Here is a 21,561-nt window from a genome sequence, read left to right as displayed (position 1 = left end):
AGTTTCATAAAGGAATAAAAAACGTTCCCTTGTGCTCCCACAAAATAAGCAAAACATTGCCTGTCCTTTTGTTTTGTGTGCGTGAATAGGGGAGAAGGAAGAGGAAGAAACTTTTCTTTCCTCATTCTTGTATTGGATGCTTAATTACAAAGTAAATGGCAATCCTGCACTTCAGGGATCACATGAAGTTACTCTCTTCTTTTTCCCCAATAATACAGGACATTCAAGTGGTATTAGAAAGAATGTGTGGTAGCCTTCCTTTCTATTCCCCACTAATGACATATTGACTAATAAAACTCTTTGACTTACTTGATGTGTAAGTCATCGAGAAAGAAGACAAAACCACTGAAAGACAAAGGAAAAGGAGGAAGGGGCAGGGCACAGCGTCTGAGTTTGATTGCACAGAGCTGCAGTTTCCATATCCATTTATTTGTTTGTTCGTACAATGGTAACATCTGAGGAGAACAAGATCGGTAGCAAATGGTTTTTGCATTCTTCAAAAGAATTTTCTACATTGTTAAAATAAGAATAAAGTATTTAAAAAGATTTTGGGACTTTCATAACCAATTTCAGTAGGTGCTCACCCATCCTCCCTCTGATGGTCACCTGACTCAATAGTGGTGACTGGAATTAAAGGAAAGGCAAAAAGAGCAACTGTGATTAGAGGAAATCACTGTGAGATCACAGAAAGTTCTGAATATCTTTTAGGAAGGTTAAGCAGAGATTTTGTGAGGTACAAGTAGCAAATTTATGGTAACGTGAGATCCGAGCTGAGCTCTACGAGGGCAGTTCGGAGGCTAAGCTGCCATGGAGCGAAGCTCTGCGGGTTCAGGGTCCTGTTGGTAGAGTGCACTGAACACCCACCATGACACCGGGCCAGCTCTCCAGATTATGTTTTTGAATGGAGCTTTTAGTGCAGCAGACATCTGCTGTAGCTTTGAGAACTTATGTTTTCTAATAGTCAAAGAATAAAGAATTGTCTGTTCAAAGATAATATTGAGTGGCTTATGTAATAAAGCGCAGCTGCTTGTTTCCTGATATATAAGCTAAATAAAAGCTCACATCTGTTTATATTATACAAAGCCCTCAAAAATAGCAGATGTTTACCAGTACAGTTGTCTAGAAATGGCAACAAATAGAAAAACAGGTCAGAAAAGGGGAATGAATCTCATTTAAATCTTCGGTGAAACTGTTGCCTCTGCAGTGGAGGTGCAATGTTAGAAAAAGGATATTATTCCAGTTACTGCTTTAAATTAAATAAAGCAGAGAAAATGAAGCAATTCGTGTTTACAGTTACATAGTTAAAAAGTAAAACTCGCCAACATTCTGTTGCTTAAAAACAAAGTACCCTACATTAGAAAGTGAATTTAGAATTATAATTCTGGTTGTCAAGTCTGCATGGTTTTTGAAATTTTTTTCTGTTTTGTTTTTGGGTTTTTTTTTTTTGGTCAATTAAAGATATGACCAAAATAAATTAGCTTCCATTAGGGATTCAAGCTAATTATTTATTTACCTGGTAAGTTTATTCTGTAACAGTTGAAATGCTTTTGCAAAGAAAGGGAAATGTTGGTAAAATGTTTGTAAGGTAGGGTTAGGGGTTTATTTCTGGATAAATTCTCCTGGAGTAGTCATGGTAATGTATCTAAGAAACCCAGACTTATAGAAACATATTAACGTTTAAGTTATGCAAAGTTATGAAATTATGTTATGAAGTAAACTTTTACTTTCTTATTATGATGTTTCAGTATATCGTGCAATAACATAGCAATTTTTTCATATAAGAAAAATAGGAAAATATTTTAATATGTCCATTATTTTATTGTATCCATTTTTGATCAGTATAAGACAATCCTTTTTTCTGTGTGGAAACACTTGTCAAGTGCTTGATTGTGTAAAACACCAGAGTGATAATTTTTGGTTTGCCCATTGAAATCTGCTTAAAACAGTTATAGCCATGGTTATACGTACAAAGAAAATGACACATATAATTTTCTTCTAAAACTTATCTGTATTGCGTCTTTCTGCTTTAGTGAAACCTGGAAAATTGGACATCTTAATGATTTGGTTTTTTCTAAATGAGATTTTATAGGTGCCTGCGCCAATCATAAATTTAATGACTGAAGCAGTGGTCACAAGTTTGGTGCTTTTGTTCTTTGTCATAATTCACCACTTTTTAATATAAAATACTCTTCAAATATTACAGCAGAGAAATACTGAAAAATGACAACTTCTAATAATCTGCAAATGTGATCTGTATAAAAAGAAGCCATATTATTTTGGTTTATTATTATTCAAGAATGCATATCAAACTTACAGTGTTTTAAAAATCATGGGGTCGTATATTTCTGATAATGCTAAAATATCAACAAATTCTTAAAGTACTTCTCAACTCAGTTGGAATGTGGGAGGTGAAGATTCAAGTCTTTGTTCTGATACAGCTTAATCATAATGCTATTTTCTTAATAGATATTAGTTGAAATATTTAAATGTAAGTTGAACTCTACTTCTTAGAGGCATTATGGATCAACCACAGTGATTTTGACTCCTCTGTATTTATCACTGGGGTGGTTCTGATAGACAATGAAATATTAATACCAATGCTGATTCCTTCCCGGTAAATGTTTAGTTTCAATGAGTTACCATTATAAGATGAAAAAGAAAAAAATATTACTAAAAAATTTGGTCACCTCTTACTATCATTTTAGCTGTTGTTATTTTTTTCTGCTCTTATTGCATGTCCATTATATATAACCAAAGTTTCATCATTACAGTTACGTGTGGCAGTTATGAATCCGGGGAGATACTTAACGTTGAAGTAAATATTTACTTTCTTTTGAGGACAAAGAAACTGTTGTATGCAATTCATCTGACTATTCTAGCGAGTACAGAATACTGTGTATGTTTTTAAACTAGACATAACACCATGGGTTTTGAGAATAGGTTAATTAAGGTTATAAGAGGTCAAATGCTGTGGTTTGGTTTTGTGGCAGAACTCTAGTTTTGTTACTGAAATGGAACATGTGTTTCCTTGCTAATAAAGATGTTTCACGTCTTGTCAAGGAACATTTTTTGGTCATCGTGTGCCTGAAACTCTTCAGCTATTTCCTTTCAGGTTGAAATAATTAGACTTACAGGAACTAAGCTGACATTTTGGAAGATGTGTTTTTACTGTTTAATGTGTGATGGTTTTGCTAGGGGGAAAGATGCTCATTCTCTGTCCAGATGTGGCATTACTTCTGCTGTGCTCTTCATCATGACCTGTGGACTATTCTACCTCCCAAGACAGCCCAGGAGATTCTTACAGATGTACTAGAGGAATCTTTGTCTATGCTCTCCTCCAGATATTGTCAGGCCTGTCCCAGTTATAAGAGAACACCACAAATCAGGTAACGATCGTATATTTAGTGCACACTTTTAATGGATAAAATAAGTAAATCTTAGTTTTCTGTTACGCGCTGCTTTGATTCAAATTTAAATGTTACTGAACACAGCAGAGGGGATGGACGCAATTTGTGTATTATGACGTTCATTTTAATTCAATATATTTTGTATATTTTAAGTATAGTTGGTAGTCATATACTAAACAGGGCAGAATCAAAGACCTCTTTTGAACTCTTGGTGAAATTGTTCCATAAACTACTTGATTGGTTTGAAAGCCTCATGATGAACAGTGCCTTGAGGACTGGTGGCACAACCAAGAATGTGGGCAGAATTGGCAGCATTAGCCTTAGAAATCAAGCCATTGATTCATGAAAAAAAACTCCATGTGTTCCAACAGGATTTGTGTTTTCATAGGGCTTTTCAAGTGCAAGAGCTATGAGGTCACATAAAAAGGTTTGCCAAAATGAAGCCAGTGGTGCAGGAGGAGAGAGGAGGAAGAGGCTGTTTCTCCTCCTGTCATTTTAGGAAATACGAAGCTGAAAGTTCTTGTTGGTATTCTTATGTTTTGCCAGAGAGGAGAGTCTCTTTAAGAAATCCTAAAGCAGGTGTCTCCAGATGGAAGCTTACCCTATCACTCTCCTTTCTCTTTCTATGCAATGTCTTGTTTGAGTGAAAAAAACCTGGTGTATTTCTCATCCTGCCCCTTTGCCTAGTATCTTTCATAAATGAATATCTTCCTCTGTTTAGATTTTGAAAATGAGATGGTCCATGGTGGCCACGTGAGTTACAAACTTAAGAGCCTGTAATTTTTAGGAGATGAGAGACACTCAGCAGAGATATGTTCTGTGTGAGCTGAGTGTTATGTGCTGTCATCTTAAGTTTTATTATGAAAAGGGGGACTGTAAGGGAAGCTTAAGTAACTTGCACAAGTTCACATGCTTGGAACAGGTGAGGGAAAATCCCAAAGTTTAAATCTACATATAAAAACACCTGTTTGTATGCTCTATTCCTGCACTAATTCACCGTGATTAAGCCCTTCTATGTCTTTAGGTACAGAGAGGTTTCCTGGGAAAAAAAATTTATATGTTTTGATTTATTGATACAGTATTTCTTAAACATAGTATTAGTCAATTCTGTATTAATTTGCTCCACAATACTGAACAAGAACTTTACATTGTAGTTTTGTAGAGAAGCTGTTTTATTTAATAAGGTGATTCTTGAATTTGTTATTAAATGGATTGAATTATCCAGTCTTGCACAAGTGAAAAAAAATTAGTATCAGTCAACATATTTTTATCACAGAGTTTTACATACTTTTTTTACAATATTGTACTTTGGGAGACTGAGGGGGGATTCTCCCAGTGGTTCTTGAAATATTAGAAATCTGATCTGTAATATAGACAAATGTTTGTTAATGTATGCCTAGATTTTCCAAAAATAAGATGATCCTTAAAAATGCAGATGGTCACATGTGCATCCATTGGCTTTTAGGTACTTAGGTGCTTTTCTCAGCCCAATTTCATGTCTGCCATATATTTTGTGTTATCCATCTGTTTCCTATCTTTTGTATGTCAAAATAGTCTTGTGAGATTATGTTGTTGTGGTTTGGGTTCTTGCTATTGTTTAAGCCAATGACCCATGATGCTCTGCCAGCCAATATCAACAGGCAACAGATTACTGACTCAGAAAAGTTCCGCATCATAATATGTTGCCTGGCAGTTAGAGTTCCGTAAATTGAAGATTTAGGTCACTTGTCATTACTTTTTTGCTCCAGCAAGATTTGAAAATAGTATGTACATTCTAATTATACTTTATCGTAAAGAAAACTAAATTTAATTTTATTTAGTTGTATTTTAGAAGATGAGTTGTTCCTATCTAGTGGCATTGTCCTTTGGAAGAGGAAATTTCTGTATTTTTTAAGTCGTCTTTTGACTAGTTTCAGTCACAACTTTTCTATGGAAGCACTTTGCAGGAATCTTTGCAGGGTAGCAGATTCAGAATTCCTACACCACTGATGGAAGGTGAAATATGAAGACCATGCTATGATTTAGCTATTTTCTGTTGTCAGAGGAAAGCTCTATTTAACTGAAATTTACCACTATCCTGATGTCCTAAGTAATGTTTTCACTTTTTTTTCCCTACAGAATTGACATTGCAGCAATTTTGATGTCCACTGAAGAAATGCTTTGGTCAGTTTGCAGCTCTGTACAGCAGTTTCTGAATCCACGTGAAGACAGAGATCTGAAGATCTATAAAATACATAGCCACTGCAATAGTCTGCTCTCCGTCTTGGCTATTTTAACTTCACCACTGAAGAACTTGTATGAGTAAGTATGAAAGAAATATTCAGTTTGACATAAAATTCATTCTTGAGCTTACATGGATAGATCTGCAAGGTGAATAATTGTGTTGAAATACAAATGCAAGGCATAGTGTTGACATATTTTGATAGCCTTTGACTATTTCTTGATTTGTTCTTGACCTTATCTATACAATCTTTCCTAAAGCCCAATTATATCTGCTGGAATTTTATTCACTTTGGATCAAACTCCTATACTGCACGTTTTTTTGTCTGGTGATAACATAAACCATAGTGAATGGTTGGTTTGATTTTCTCTGTAACACAAACAGCAGAATTTCATTAATAACTGCTCTCCCAAATTTGCAATTTACTGTTCAGTTAGGACACATTTCGTTAGAAACACATTCTTATCAGTCTAAAAACATTTACCTCTATGGTACCAAAGCCCTTGTTAAGTTTTGCAAGGAGTTAGTCACTCATACAATTGAAAAAAGTTCATTTTCTTAGTACTTCAGGTTTATCTACCTTCAACTTCCAGGCAAATTAGAATGTTCTGCTGTCAGCCCTTAATAATTCTGTAAGTACTGGAATTTAAAGATAATTTACTGAAATGGTTGTCTGGTTACGTGATCAGTATGCTTCTACAAATATTAAATATAGTTTAAAAGAGAAAGAGTACAGAATGCCCATCTTTATAAAATTATGCCTTCACAAGTCACAGCTGTAAACAAAATGAGATGTCACTTGCACTGAGATGGGGTCCAAGTCTTTCATTGCTTTTTCATGCTAAAAATTCTGCTGTAAATTCGGTGTAAGAGACTATACAGAATAAAGTCACAAAGTAAAACAACAACAAACCCCAAAACTAAGAAATCCAAATCCTGTTCAACTGGCTTGTATTTTATTATTCTAAATAAGTACTGTCGGTAATACTAGCGGTACAAAAAGGAGGGTAGAGACCTCCTGCATTTAAGTGTCTTTAAATATTTTCTGTCATGCCTGGGCTCATTTTAGTTTTTGTGGGCTCTGAGGAACATGCAAAAGTGGATTGTAACTGGATATTCGATCTTATACAATGCAGGCTCATGAAAAAGTAGCAATTGAGAAGGTGGCCCATGAGCAGATTAGGTACTCTTGCTGCGGCAATAGTAATGGAGGCAGGAATGGACATTGTGGTAGCTGTAACTGCTTCTACTGTCAGTTTTGACATTTCACTTTCCTTTATGAAAGCCCTTAGAATGGTGGACTGAAATAAATATGTAGTATATTCTGTTCCTTTTAGCTGTTTTAGTCTCCTCCCCAAATCCGTGTTGTTTACAGATTTATCTGTACCTGGAATGATAAAAAATGTGCGCTAACTTCCGAATTCACTGAGTTTCGGAACAAAGTGCCAATGGGAAGAGTGAGACAGAATATTTTGTATTTTATGTAAAATGCTACAGAATAAAAACTTGGTCATATAAGTTTCATATTTAGGCATATAAATTCCAGTATCCTAATTTGCTTTTCTAGAGGTCAAAAACTTGACATGCGCAGGATGTAGCAACTTGTTTAATTTACTACAAAATAGTCTGCAAATCATAACCAAAATCTGGCAGCTTTATTTAAGAAGGATACAAAAAATGTCATATATAGTTACATAGTTACAAAAATAATATTAACAGTAAAACACATTGTTAGAAAGATGATGCATGTTTTTGTGTAAGTAAAAAGGAATATTTTTTATTAACTGTGTATTCAGAACTTTTATTTTCAAAACCTGGGAGATTCCATTATCAAAACAGTTCTTTTATATTGTGTGTTTCATTACAGCCAGTATTTGTAACAGGTCACCTAACCCAGTGTCCAGAATACAAAGAAAAATCAGATTTACCAAATTAGCTTCTTTAATTACTATATGTAGTTGGAAACACTTTCTCATACTGAATTTTATGTTGAATTTCTAGGTCTGTTATTTACTGAGTTGTGCATAGTTCATCATGTTAAGAATCTATCTATAACGAATCTAGAAGTTATGCATAATTTTAAAGGGGCACTAATCCTTCATCAGTTCTTTTTACAACTGCAGCTGTATCATCAAAATTTCCATCTGTTAGCTTGGCTCTATATCTTTCAAAACTTTGGTAAAATTAACTGGAAGTGAAATAAAGATTTTTCTTTTAAATCTATCATGCTGTCTTTTGGTACTAGAAGATTTCCCTGCAGGGGCTAGTTTTAAATTAATCTTTAGACTGCTCAGGAAAGTTTTGTGTAATCATAAAAGCAGTGATGACAGAATATTGTTTTCCAGGAGTTGTCTAATAATAGGACTGGCTCATTTCCAACTTACTAGAGATGTTGTATTAACTATTGCTTCCAGGGAATTAAAATTATTCAAGATTCTTTATTATGTTGTTGAAATGCAACAACATAGTAGGGGTGCTGAAAAATTAATAATATCCCTAACTTCAAATAAAGTGATTCTGGCACATGCTTTCTCCTTCTAATTTTGTGATCAAACGTTGTTCATTCTGATATCAGAGTTTCTTTTTTGCATGATAAGTCTACTCAGACCTGGTCCTAAATTCACCTATGAATCTTGGGTCATCAGTTTTTAATACTCACTCATTTTTGCTGTGCTTCATTTTCCTCCACCCTTCTCTGGCCTTCCTGAAGTAACTGTAGCATAATAGAAATCTTGGTTGGAGAGGATTGCTGGAGATCATCTAGTCCAACCTCCTGCTCAAAGCAGGACAATCACCAAGAGTGGTCAGATATGACTGTGTTAGCTGACCCAGATTTTACAACCTCTCCTGGAAACCTGTTCCACGGCTGCACTGCCTTAGTGTGAAGTATTGCCTAATATCTAACGTGAACCTTAATGCTGCTGGTTACGACTTGCTGTATCACACCAGTCCCCACTAAGGAAAGTTTGTCAATGTTGTCTTTGTAATTACTCTCTGGGTAGTTGTAGGCTGCCATGAGATGACTCAACCCTTTCTTTAGTCACATCTTCACCAGAGTAAAGGAGCCTAGATCCCTTGACCTCTTGTCATAGATGATGCAGTCTAGTCCTTCCCAGTTTCCTCACATCCTCCTTGAGTTGTAAGCCTGACACCTGGACAAAATATTCTAGGTAAGGCTTAACTGTTGCCAAGTAGATGAAGTGAACCGCTATCTTTAGTTTGCTTGCCATACCCCACCAGTGCAGCCCAGTATGCGCTTTGCATTGTTTCTAATTAAATTACACTGTTGACTCGTATTCAGCACCCCACTGGCCATAAACCCCAGGTTGGGTAGGGTTGGTACTCAGTCAGTTCCCAGCCCAGCTTATTGTACTTGTGAGTTTCTGTTAGCCCAGTCATCCACGACTTGGCATGCTACTGTGCGTTGTGTTTACTATGGTGCCTGCTTCCTCCAGTTTAGTGTGACCTGCAAATGTCCTGAATGTGTGTTCTGTCTGCCCTCCTTTGTCCAGGTTGTTGAGGAAGCTGTTGAACAACAGCAGTCTCCAGCATGTGCTCACCAAAACGATCAGGTGTTGCTATTTTCTTGCTGCTGACCAAAACATCTGACATAAGAAGATTTTCTTCCCTCAGAATTTCCAGTCGTATTAGTCTTATTCACTGACAAGGTTGTTGGTTACTTGTTCAAGTAGCTGGGTTTGGTGCAGTGGATCTAACAGTTTCAGTTTGCTTGTGGAGCTCATCGGAGAATCCAATGCTGTTCTTCATTCACTATCTTTTACAGGGTGAAATTATCGAGGAGAAGCAGGCTTGTACAACAGACCCATTTATGACTTCAGAGTAGAGACTGTCTTCTGCACCAGGTTGAGGATTGCTCAAGTTGGAGCAGATATATCCTTGTGCTTTTTTCTATATTCTTTAGGTTTTTGTACTGAGTAGGTGATGACAGTCTTTCTGTTAGGGAAGATCATACAGAGTAAGGTGGATGCACCTTTTTATGATTTCGTGCTATGAATTGTTATGCCTTACTTTCTCAACAAGAAATCAGGTGAATGACTTGAATGCTGAGAGAAGGATTTAGAGATTATATTGGTAAAATTGCTGTCTATTGGGTAAAAATATCTGTCATTCAGTTTTAAAAAATTCTCTCAATTTTAATATATAAGAGTTATCATTTATGAAGTTGCTTTTTAGTCATGTTTATTCCTTATTCAGAGCTAAATCCTTCAAAGTCTACAAGGAAATACCATTAGGATGCATCTTGTTGGCATCTAATTTTTTTCACACCTGCACTGAGGCTTACAAGATCAATTCTCACCTTGTCATACTCCACTGAAGAATAAAACTGCTGTAACTTAGAATCTTGCTGTGGTATTAAATACTTTCACAGATGCTATCCACTGCTCTGAGACTATAGGCAGCTGCTTTAACATAACTTGTAGTCAAAACAAATTTCCTACTAGCTATTATTATATTTCTGTCAGAGGAGTAGTTGAATTAAACTGTCTGGCACAGAGTTGGGTTTTCCTGGCAAGAATTACATAGCCAGCAGTGGACACTGAGAAATGGTGGCACCAGAATTATTGTATTATTATTAGACACTCAATTTTTTAATAGTATTAGAAGTTATTCTAATATTTAAACAATCTAAAGCCCATATTATCTCCATCTCAGTTTAAAAAATTGTGTAGAGGTTTTGTTATAAGCCTCAGAGTCCCAAAGTCTACCCTGTGCTTGTCCATAGGAGGCAGCTAAGAAACCATACTTAACAAGCTGCTTTAGCCCTGAAGTATCTCAAACAGTTCAGACGTTAGCAGTAGACAAGATGTGGTCTTTTTTTGTTAGATTACTATCCAAACTCTGTCTATCATGCTTTCTTGTAGGAAGTTGCCTCTGTGCTTTGCTATATTAAGAAAAATATTACAGAGGATGAGGGACAATAAGTGTTTTTTTCTTTAGTTTTCTCACAATGTTGAAATTACTGTCTTTAGAATAATTTTTTTCTAGTTTAAGTTCTCCCTTTATGTTACAGTCTCAGCTTTATTTTTAATTTTCAGGTTTTCATGAATTCACAAAGACCGCAAATTCACTACGTGATAACCCTTCTGCTCAGATACTGCTTACTTAAGATCATTTTGAAGTCTGTAGTAAATTCTTCCTACAAATTTTATTTGATTAGTAAATTTAATTTCCAAATAAATCACCCTATCTTTTGGAGGAGTTCAGAAGCTATACACCTGTCTTACTGAACAGTGAAATTCTCTCTGTTCTTTCATCCGGGGTCTTACAGGCAGACAGTGACTTGCAGCTACACTTCCAAACTACTTATATGGAGCTGTGGAAAAGTTTAAAAGTAATTTTAAAAAATTAAATCACAAAACACAAATACAATTAATGCCGTGGAGACAAAGCACCCTATAAGCAAGAGGAGATTAAATTTTCAGGTTAGGGCTTCCTGTATTCCAATGGGTTTCCGTTCTGTCTCCAGTTTTAGAGTGTTTAGACCCACCCTTGCTGTTTCCATGTCATGGCAGCGGCTTTTTTTATGTCTTGCAAAAAGATACTCTTGTCCTGAGAAAGTCCTCCTGTCTTTTCCTGAGGTATTTTTAAATGTCCTTCTATGCTTACGGCAATAGAAAGAGTACTGACTCAAAAGTGGGAATGACATTGAATCGCTCCAGAAAGTAAAGAAAATATACCATAAATGAGTTCTCTAGAAGTGGCACTTTTAAAGGTGATTACCTTCTTTATACAACTTAGAAGATCCCAGCCATGATACACAGAGAAACAAGCTTCAGAGAAGGAAAGTTATTAAGATGAAAAATTCACAGCCAAGTAAATTGAAAAGTAAGGTGCAAAAGAAGTGATAATTGATTATGGTTAATGGAGGATGGATGCAACAGACTATGTCTTCTTTCCTGGCATTGTGTTCAGTGTAAATGAGAGTAAAAAGGGAAGAGGCCAAGCGGCATCCATTCCTATCTCACCGTATTGCATCCTAGTGGTTGCTACAGAATTGTACAAATATGAATCCATTTATTATTATTTATTATGAAATAATAATTAAAAGCAAATATTAAATTATTTAATCCTGTTCTTAGAATTGTATCTTTATAATCATATAATGTTGATAATTATTAAAATAGTTAATTTTTAGTGTCGGTGGATTGGACACGTCTGATTTTTGCCTCTCACATCATTTGATATAAGAAGTAATGCAGAAGTGGCATAAAACTAGCTTAGCTAATTCTTCACCAGTCTTTGTATTTGCAAACAGTGTTTTTTCCAACCAGTATTCCGTTTCTCACAATCCAGTGAAGGTCCAAAGCTTCTTGTTCAAAAGGTGCTCCAGTTTAATCCAAAGTCTATATGTACTTGCATGCTATTAAAAAGAGAACCATTATCATTTCAAAAGATATTTTACTTATGATTACGATAAAAGTATTGCTAATATGGTGCATGCATTATGCAGAAAGAAAAGAGCTATAGAAATGAGTGACTGAAGAGCAATTTGCTTATTCAATACATTTTCAAACATAGCTTGAAAACAGTTTGAAAACGTGCTATATAGGAGTAAAAATATAAAGAAAACTGCTTTAACAGAACTAACAATGCTAGATATCAAGTTTCAAAGGTTGAAAGTAAATAAGATATAGAATGACATTTTTAACAGTACATAAGAAATAAATTTGCAATTATGTGAATGCATACGTATATTAGTGCTATTTTTCTTAAGGGCTTTTCTGTCTTCTATTTATATATATTTATTACTAGTGATCCAAAGGGATTTTCAGTCTTCCATGCAATTCAGAAGTATTTGGTTTTTTCCAGGACTTTTCTGAACAATTCCGAAGAACGTCTTCCTCAAGATTTTTCAAAAGTCTGTTATCATCCATTACACTGGTTATTTTACATACCATCATCCTGTTCTTCCTTACTGAAGTGAGTATCAGAAGTTGATTGTTGTAAAAGAATCACCAGATAGTCAATATTAATCAAATAACTGATTTTATTATCAATTGAAAAGAATATGTCTGAATAAATGTCTGATTAATATTCTGATTTTAAAAAACATAGAAACCTTTTTTGAAAATCAGTTGAAGATTTCACTGACTTTAAGAGTCTGAAAGGAAGGTCACACTGAAAGCAGTGCACTGTATAGCTTTTTGCAAGTATGTTAATTATGTTTGATATTTGAATTATCTGTAAGGTTTTCTTGCTTTAATTAAAGAGTATATAGCTCTTGACAATAATGTAGTTCAGCACAGTTGCTGTTTTGAAGGACTTATAATTAAAGGGGAGACAAAGAATTTATGCCTCTGTGTTTATGATTGCTGGTTAAAAAAAAGGTTTGATATATAAATAACTCATTGAAAAATATGCTGCTTAATCGTGGTTGATTTTTTGGGAGATTACTGCATGATTAGAGGCAAAAGCTTAATTTCTTTTTCTGTGTCACTGCATATAATGACAAGTTACGTATGAGACATATGCTACCAGCTGTGCTGTCATTCCCTTTCTAATTTTGAACCTGAAGCACTCCCACACCAGTGTCGATCCTCTCCTAACCCCTTCACCTCCTCCTCCTCTTCAAAAGTTATTTCCTGAGAGATTTTCACTCTCCATTTTCATGCAAAGCTGCTTTTGTGAGTTGCTATTGTGATTTCTGAGAAACTATTTTTATATTTCGGAGGAATATGTTATCACATAAGTAGTGACCTATGGTGACCTACTGAAGACCAGTGTGCTGTGGATTTATTGCCTCTTACCTTGTACACACGGTATCTTGTACCTTGTACATCACAGTATCTTCCCTATGATTTTGTCCAATACTACACAAAACACGCTGGTTTTCCTCCACAGCCTTCGCTCCTAAGGACATGTCAGCAGTTTTCTCCTTCCCTGGTGCCTCTGGTACCAGCTGAACCAGAGGCAATAGATGCTCTGACGTGTTCAAAGTTGCGTGGTTGGCTAACCAAGATGCCAAACGGGGAATAACTGCTGAATTCAGAATGCGTCCTTTTCCCTGCTTGAAAAAGTACTTCAAGATTTTCTAAAGCTTGGGAGATAATGTGGTTTTACCTGTCAATCGAGCTTCAAGGAAGTTTGTCAGTGGCTTAATAAGTTATGCATGGGTGGAGAGAAAGGAGAGGAGAAGGGGGGAGAGAGGAGAGGGAACAACTGTATGATAACTTAAGAAGGGATCTACTCTGGGAAAATTTATGCTTCATTAAGGACTCATTGTAGAACAGGCAATAAGCTTTTTGTTGCCCTAATCCAAGGCCAGTACTCAAATTATACTTTGAATTATGAGTTTTGGAAGATGACTTCACAAGTGAGTACCCTCTGCTGCGTAGAAGAACCTAAAGGAAATGCTGGTGCCATTTCAGTCTAACGTAATTCTCTTTTCTGGGGTGGAATTAGGTTTTTACAGATGCCTTTTAGGACAGATTTTTTGTGAATAAATAACAGAAAACTCTTCCAGAGCTATCCAGCATTTACATATATTCCCTGCAAGAAAGGGGAGAAAATACACATCTTCTTGGCCACCCAATGGGAAAATAAGGAGTCCAAAAGAAGGCACATCTCTCAGAAGATATCATTAGAGTACTTCTGTGAGGACAGTCCATATGTATAAAGCCATATGTACTGTGCTGGTGATAATGGGTGAACTATGTTGGTAAAATATTTAATGTTTTCTTTTAACAAAACGCCTTTCAGCTGCCCAGAAGAACCAGTGGAAGATCGTGTGTATAATGAAGTAATTTGAGGGACATATTCTGAGGCGTTCGAATTTTCTTAACAGTTTTACACTGTATATTTATGTCATAGAAGTTTTGTTTCTTGAAATATTTCATTTAGAGTTTTAACCAGACACATTCTGTTTAAGTACTGCAGAAAACTATTTTTTAGAGCATCCTAATTCTTCCTGGATTGTTTTACATTTTTACTTCTTACATCTAAGAAAAATATGTATTCACTGGCCATTGTACACCTCACAACTGTGGCCTCCTACTTTTTAACTGGAGACCCTAACCTGGCATAAATGTACTGACTAAGTATTTGCTCTTCCTAATCTTGATACTTCAAGAGAAATTTTTCCTATTTCCTGAAATGATTTTGCTTACAATTTCACTGATTAACCAGATTTACTACATTATTTTTTCACGCCTAAAAATGGCCTCCGTTCATTTTCTTTTATCTGATTGACTTCAAAATCTTTGTCAATGGTGATAAGATGAATTAGTGTTAATGTTTATTTGCCTTATAAAATCTTGACCTTTTTTTCATATGAGGTTTTCTTTTTTTCAGTGTTGGATACTAACCAAAATAACATAGCTGGTTATCAAACTAAATAATTACTGATAATTTATATTAGAGTTCCTTTAGTGGTAATTGCGATTCATTCTTTGCTTCATTTGGGGTTTATAATCATACCATTTGCAAATCAGAGTACCGTTTTTTTTCTTCTACTGTACAAAACTGAACATTTATATGTGTGATATTTATATGTACTTCACCTTTTGTCACTTTTTGTGAGGCTAGTCTTATTTTCACTAGTACTGAGCTACGAGGATGGGAGAACATATGCCTCTCCATATGCACGTTACAAAACTTCTCAGTGCATTTATTGGTGCTAGCTTCATGGCTGTAGGGAATGTCTGCTATATTTTATTTTTCCTCCAAGTGAGTCACACCATTGTACATTTCAATTTGCAAGAGGCTTAAAGAGCCAAGAACTGGTGTATATTACAACATGATAACTTCCCATCTGGTCAATGACAGACAAGTTTTATTTCAACTCAGATATTCTAAAAATTGGCATTTATTTCTAAAGTAATTTAAAATATTATCCTTCATAAATCTAATTGACCAAACTTGTCCCCCTTCTTATAGTTTGAAGGCAATGAGTGACCTTATTAGATACAATAACGTGGCATTCTTGGGAGAAACAAAATGAACCTGGCTCATATATTTTAATTGAATTAGCAAAGTGATGAGTTTGCTCTCAGCCACAGCGCTAATCCTGGTGTGAATATAATAATTGTTTTAATTCAAACTTTAATTACTAACTACTAATTAGTTCTTAACATGTGTTAGAGTTTATATATAAAAAAACCTAATTTTGAACATACAGAAATTACGATAACAGTATTAAGAATACGAAGCCCTGATGTTGAAAGTTTGACTGCAATATGTGTTTTAAATATGGAAAAGGTATTTTGGCTGCAAGTTCTATCAAGATTTAAACATATATGTATATGTATTTTTTATAAATATTATTAGAATCCTGTATGTGCTTAATATGCAAAAATATAATTGTTGAGCCAGTGCTACATAATCAAGGATTGTATAAAATGTACCAGATGAAAATCACAAAAGACGTACATAATTTTTCATGTCACGTACCTTGCTTATCAACTCATGGGTATTTGCTTTACTGTTAAAATCCCAAAGGCTGAGGTGTATAAAATCCTGTAATATTATTACAGTATTAACAGTGAAGTTTTGACGTAACAGTATGATGTAAAGTCCTGCTGGGAGGCGGGGCTGTGGAAGCTTGCTTTCCTTAGGTTGCTTTAGGGTTGCCCTGCAAGATCCGTGGCGTACTGCTTCTCTGGTATTGGAGACGTACATATATGTGAGGGACTAAACTAGAGGATTTCGGCTGGCGTTTTCATTTCCAGGCGCTGTAGGTTTGTGTTATTTGCTGTATGGGTATATTGCCTGTACAGCAGCCGTGACCGAACAGCAGAGTTCTTGTGCGGTCGTCTCTGGTGTTTCTTCACGCGTGCACACAGGCAGAGTTGGGTGATGGCACGCTCGGCTGAGCCAGGCAGCGGCAGAAGTGTGCAACCTACAGAGAAGCTACAACAGCCGAAATAACCCATTTTAGTTCTGTCCCAACAGTTGTGTGGAAATGGCACATAAGGTATATGTGCAGAGGTATATAAATCCTTCTGTAGTCTGACAAGAGCGTGTAGCTCCTGATGAAGGCGGCTGTAGCTGATGCTGCAGGCGTTGCGTGTGTACTGGCAGGCAACGTTTATGCCTGCACAATTAACGCATCAGTGCACATGTAGTTTTCACACTGACCCATGTAAAATTTATGTGCATAAAAGCTTACATACGCGGTGCATATACTTTCAATGTTAGCAACTATTGTTGTGTAAACTTGTAGACAAAATGAATAATTACAATGGCTAAACATCAGTTGAAATTTAATTCTAAACCTTCAAAATAATGAAAAATTAAGCTTTCAAGGAAAAAATTGCCCACAACCCAATTTTGAAAACTTTGTAAAAATGTTCAAGAATTAGAAAATAGTAAATAAAATGGGTGACAAATATCTTGCAGGACGAGATTTATTTTTTTTTTTTAACTTAATTGCTCCAATCTTAGTTCAGTGGCTGGTGTTGGGTCATTGGCTGAGTTCAGAAGCAGCCCTGGAATATTTTTGTTTGGAAACCTAAATTTTTACAGAACGTGGAAGCTGCAAACAGAAAACAAACTGCGGTGTCCTTCAAAGCCAATGAATTTGTACTACGCTTTCTCACATCTCTCTGCTGGCAAAGCAGTTATCCAACCAATCTAACATTTCACGTGAATTTTTCAGGACATGTAAGAATTGGTCAGCCTAATGTGGAATCTTGCAGCCCCTCTGAGCATTCTCTCTGTTTTTTAATTAAAAGCTTCATATACTTCATCAAGGACACTTCAGAGCTCTTACTAAACAATTAATGTAATAGTGAACTAAAGAATAATAGTCCTAAATTTATTCAAGCACCAAAAAAAATCCTTTTTGCCTTGTAGAACAAGGCAGACATGGTTCCGTGAAAGAGATAAGTGAGGTTGCTTTGTATCAGTTATAACTTTGGCACACTACCAAATGTTAATTTGCTTTTAGCTAGTTGAGATTAAATGTAATTCCTTCCCCGAGCTGCCTTAAAGTAAGCAAGCATGAAAGCGTTTCCAGAGTAATCTGGGAGGAATTGACATTTAAGGGAGTTAGCATTACATCTGCACTTTAAGGATATTAATTTCATAGATAAATTAACTACATTATTCTGTCTTTATCTTATATTTTGAAAGGACTCCATCAGCCAGAGAAATGGCAGCCCAGGGTCAGCTGAAACTGCTCTTATCCCAGCCATACTGTAATTTGAACTTGCTTTTGGAAACATTGCTACATCGTGATTGCCTCTTAGTGAAAATTTTACTGAGGAGTTCAAGTAAGTATTTATACTGCCGATCCTTATAAGAAAATAAGTGAGAAATACAAATTCGTTTTTATCTACTTTAGTACGGAAGGAAGGCTGTCAGCCATTTTTGGGGGTATCAGTAGCCATTCTGTTATCAGTAGGACACTTCTTGAATGGGTAAAAAGAAAGAAAAAATCACCACTTTTTTAATGAGACTGTTCTGCAGTCAACCTGACTATTCATAGTTTCAAAGCAGACTGCAATTTGATAAAGTAGGCTGCTATTGTAAACGCAAAGGAGTCAAAATGAATTCAAACTTAACAGAGCTTTGATATCACAACTGCTTTACACAGATTTTTGAAAGTGTGGATTAGTAGTCTGAAAGATCATTTTCAAAATTATCTTTCAGCAGTGAAAAGCTTCTTAGAGGTTTTTGTATATGTTTGTCACCGTAGGCATTCTAGAAGTACATTTGTAGGCTTCCTCACATTCATACTCTCATTAATGCCATTATGAAAGTAGAACAAATAAAAGAATGGTTTTACAAGGTTTTCTTTTCATTCTGCTAATACTGTGTTTGAGGCAACAAACTTTATCACGTCTTTCCTTTTAATAGCTTTCGGATCAAATGATTGGACTGTTGAAAAGCTAATGGTATAATCACCTGTTTGAAGTAATTTTGCAGTAATAGTGAATGAGGGTCTCAGTTTCCATCTTTCTTTAGCAAAAGAATTCTCACTACTTATCAAAAAAACTATTAGGTCCACATAGCATTAGATATAACATAATTTACTTCTGTCATTTTGAAGTGGTCTAACATTTGTCAGGGGTACAACGTTGCTTCCGCTTCTGTCATGCGTCTTACTGAGAGCTGCACTGCATCCACTTGCCTATTCAAATACCTGTCGTCTTGTACAAAGACTGACAAATGTTTGATCAGGATCATATTCTTACCCTAGTGTTATCCAGTATTGAATTTTACTAGCAGCTTAAATTATCAGAGGTATTAAGTGATGGAATGTATTAATCTATTGACTGACCAGCCCCTTAAGCTTCAAGGAAATACATGCTACTTTGAATTAGAAAAAGTGCTATTTACACAGGCTTAATTAATGTAGTTACAATATTGGTACAAATAAACTTTCAGTTCAGATAAAGCTGAAACTTGCAACGATCCATATTGTCTAAATTAATTACAATAGGGTTAATTATCTAATCATAAAATGATTGTATTCTTTATTCCTTCTCCTACACAGCAGCTCTCTGATGCTGTATAAGCTGAATTTTCTTTATTATGTGAGCTCTTACATATTAGTACAAGGAAAGTTGGACTAATAAGCTATACCGCAGTATTAGCAATGTCAGTTTGGGATTCTGGTGTTCAGAAGGTTAAAAGGCTTACAGAATCATGTACTCATCCACAGTAAAATTTTGCAAAGTGTAATATGTACATGAAAACAGATAAAAAGCTAAGTATACCATAGTTCTTGAATTATTTGTCCCAGTGATATCAAAAGTCCCTGGTGTTTAACTAGATGATAAGAATTTTTGGAACAGGAAAAGCCTTCTCACATTTTTATTTTACCCCCAGTACTATTCGCATATTGGACCTCTACAATTTAAACTACAAGTCTAAATAACCTAGGTGTACTGAATTGCAGTTAATTACAGTGCGATATTATCCGAGTCATTTTCTATAGATCCAACATTCCGAAAATTTCTTCTGAGACATGTTCTTGAGTGAGTGAAGGGTCTAGGGCCTTTGCTGTGCCTTTGCAGAGAAAAATAGCGAAGGTAGCTGGTACTCTGTTAATTTTCTGACAAAACAAACTGTTTTGCAATTTTCTTGGTGGAATTTTTTACCAGAATTGCTTCACCACCTATGGATATGAAACAGAAATGCATTATTTTGACAACTAACAAATAATAGAGGAACAAAGAAAGCGATGCTTGCCTAATAGGAGTTATTGAATCCAGCAGATGCTGCTATGAAGACGGGAAGGGTGAAAGTGAACTCTGAGAATTTGTGCTAGATTTGCTCTAAATGCACAGTATGGCAGCAGAACAGCCTGTGACTTCTTGTTTGAGACTCTTTATTTCCAGGAACCAGGAATTATTCTTTACATAATAAAGCAAAAAGCAATAGCTTTATTGAATTACACTGGCCCAGCACAGGATTAATACCAACATCAGCAGACACCTCACCGTTTACCAATAGCAGATAAGAAAGAGGCACCTGAGAAATCATCAACAAGGCGCATCGAGGCCTTCAATCCGTTCTTGGTCCTCATACATACTTTTGTTTAAGAGGAGATGATAGCACCAAGTTAATGATGTACAATAGAAAAAACAATTAATTCCTTTTAAGAAGCATCTTATTCATTACAATGAATACATGAGACTCCAGTTGCTGCAGAGATTTAATTTCATTTTCTGCACACAACTTTAAAGTGAATACTGGCATGTGGAGATAAACTGGAAGAAAAATGCTTTCACAGCAGGGCAAGGCCATTGGCAGTTTCACCTAATGTTTTTGGCTTGCACAGTGCATATTTGAGAGGCTAATGGAAAAGAGTATTGTGTAGCCTAGGTGATATCCTGGTCCCCATTAAAACTTTGAAATAGGAACTGATAGTAACATTTGCAAATGTTCTGTGATAAGTTTAAGGCTACAAATCTGAAATTGGACCCAAAGAAATGTGAGTTGCTTCAAAAGGAGACCATTTACCTCGCACAGAGAAGCAGGGTGGGGAAGGGAGGATTTCCACTGAGAAAATAAAAGCGTGGTGCAGTTGGTGCCAACTCCGCAGACACGAGTAGATCGAAGAGTTTTCTAAGACTGTGCTTTTATAAAGTGATTTCTGGCAAGAGAAATTACTTGAAAATATATTTGTAGAATGGAAATAATTTTTTTCCCCTCTCCAATTCTTTGCCCCTTGTGAAGTAACTCTTTTACTGCCACAATACATAATGTGCCATTTTAAGGTAAATTTTAAGCACTACTTTAATTTTAAGTGAATTTAATTGAATTAATTAAATTTTTGGCATTTAAATAGCACTGATTTTTTAAAGTTACCCTAAAAGAACAGCGAAAGGAGGTAACTTTACTACTGGCCTCACTTAGGAATCAGACCGAACTTTTAGTGACAGTAGTGAGTTATTACAAAAGGAAGTGTACATTCCTTAATTAAATTACAATCTCCATTAAAATCCTGGCATTGGCTAAATCTGTATAACAATTCAAAACTTGTATGTCAAGTACTTGAAGGTCATTATTTTTGTACTTCCTTCTAATAACTCCTATATTTAATAATCCTGAGACACATTCTACCAGGCAACTGGAAGAACTATCAGCTGTGCTAGTCCCGTGGTTCAACCACAAACAGTTTGGGGGAAGTACGGTCTTGCAGGTTTTTTGACAAAACTTGGGGGCTAATCTGCAACACTGCCCTCATTAGGAGAGCAGCGCTAAGTGTCTTAGAGGAATTCATTAGCTTGTGCAGCTCCAGATACTTGTGGATCAGCCAGGATGAGGCTTGTGGGTACAGACTCCAGAACACCTGAAGGTTTTCTTAGCTTCTTTATGAGAGCAAACTGTATTGTGGTAGCCTAACAACAAAAGATCAGAAAATTATTTTAAAAGTGGCATCTCCTCAAAATATCCATCTGACCACTTATTGGACACCGCACCTGCATAACCAATGTGGTAAAATGGTAGGAGGGTTTGCTG

General features: G+C 35.7%; 1 protein-coding gene across 4 annotated transcripts in view; it reads left to right on the top strand.

The window, feature by feature from the left end:
- The window catches only part of KIAA0825 (KIAA0825 ortholog), a 244,451-nt gene that overhangs the window by 91,154 nt on the left and 131,736 nt on the right, over positions 1-21,561 (top strand). For all 4 annotated transcript variants that reach the window (XM_064439457.1, XM_064439456.1, XM_064439458.1 and 1 more), the window contains 4 exons: positions 3,196-3,386; positions 5,526-5,708; positions 12,460-12,570; positions 17,722-17,861. In XM_064439457.1, coding sequence (XP_064295527.1) covers positions 3,196-3,386; positions 5,526-5,708; positions 12,460-12,570; positions 17,722-17,861 — 625 coding nt within the window. The remainder of the gene's footprint in view (positions 1-3,195; positions 3,387-5,525; positions 5,709-12,459; positions 12,571-17,721; positions 17,862-21,561) is intronic.

The sequence above is a fragment of the Phalacrocorax carbo genome, chromosome Z, assembly GCF_963921805.1.
Source record: "Phalacrocorax carbo chromosome Z, bPhaCar2.1, whole genome shotgun sequence".
In the NCBI taxonomy this organism is placed as follows: domain Eukaryota; kingdom Metazoa; phylum Chordata; class Aves; order Suliformes; family Phalacrocoracidae; genus Phalacrocorax; species Phalacrocorax carbo.
Note: the sequence above shows the minus strand (reverse complement) of the source record. Positions and strands in the feature narration are given on the sequence as shown.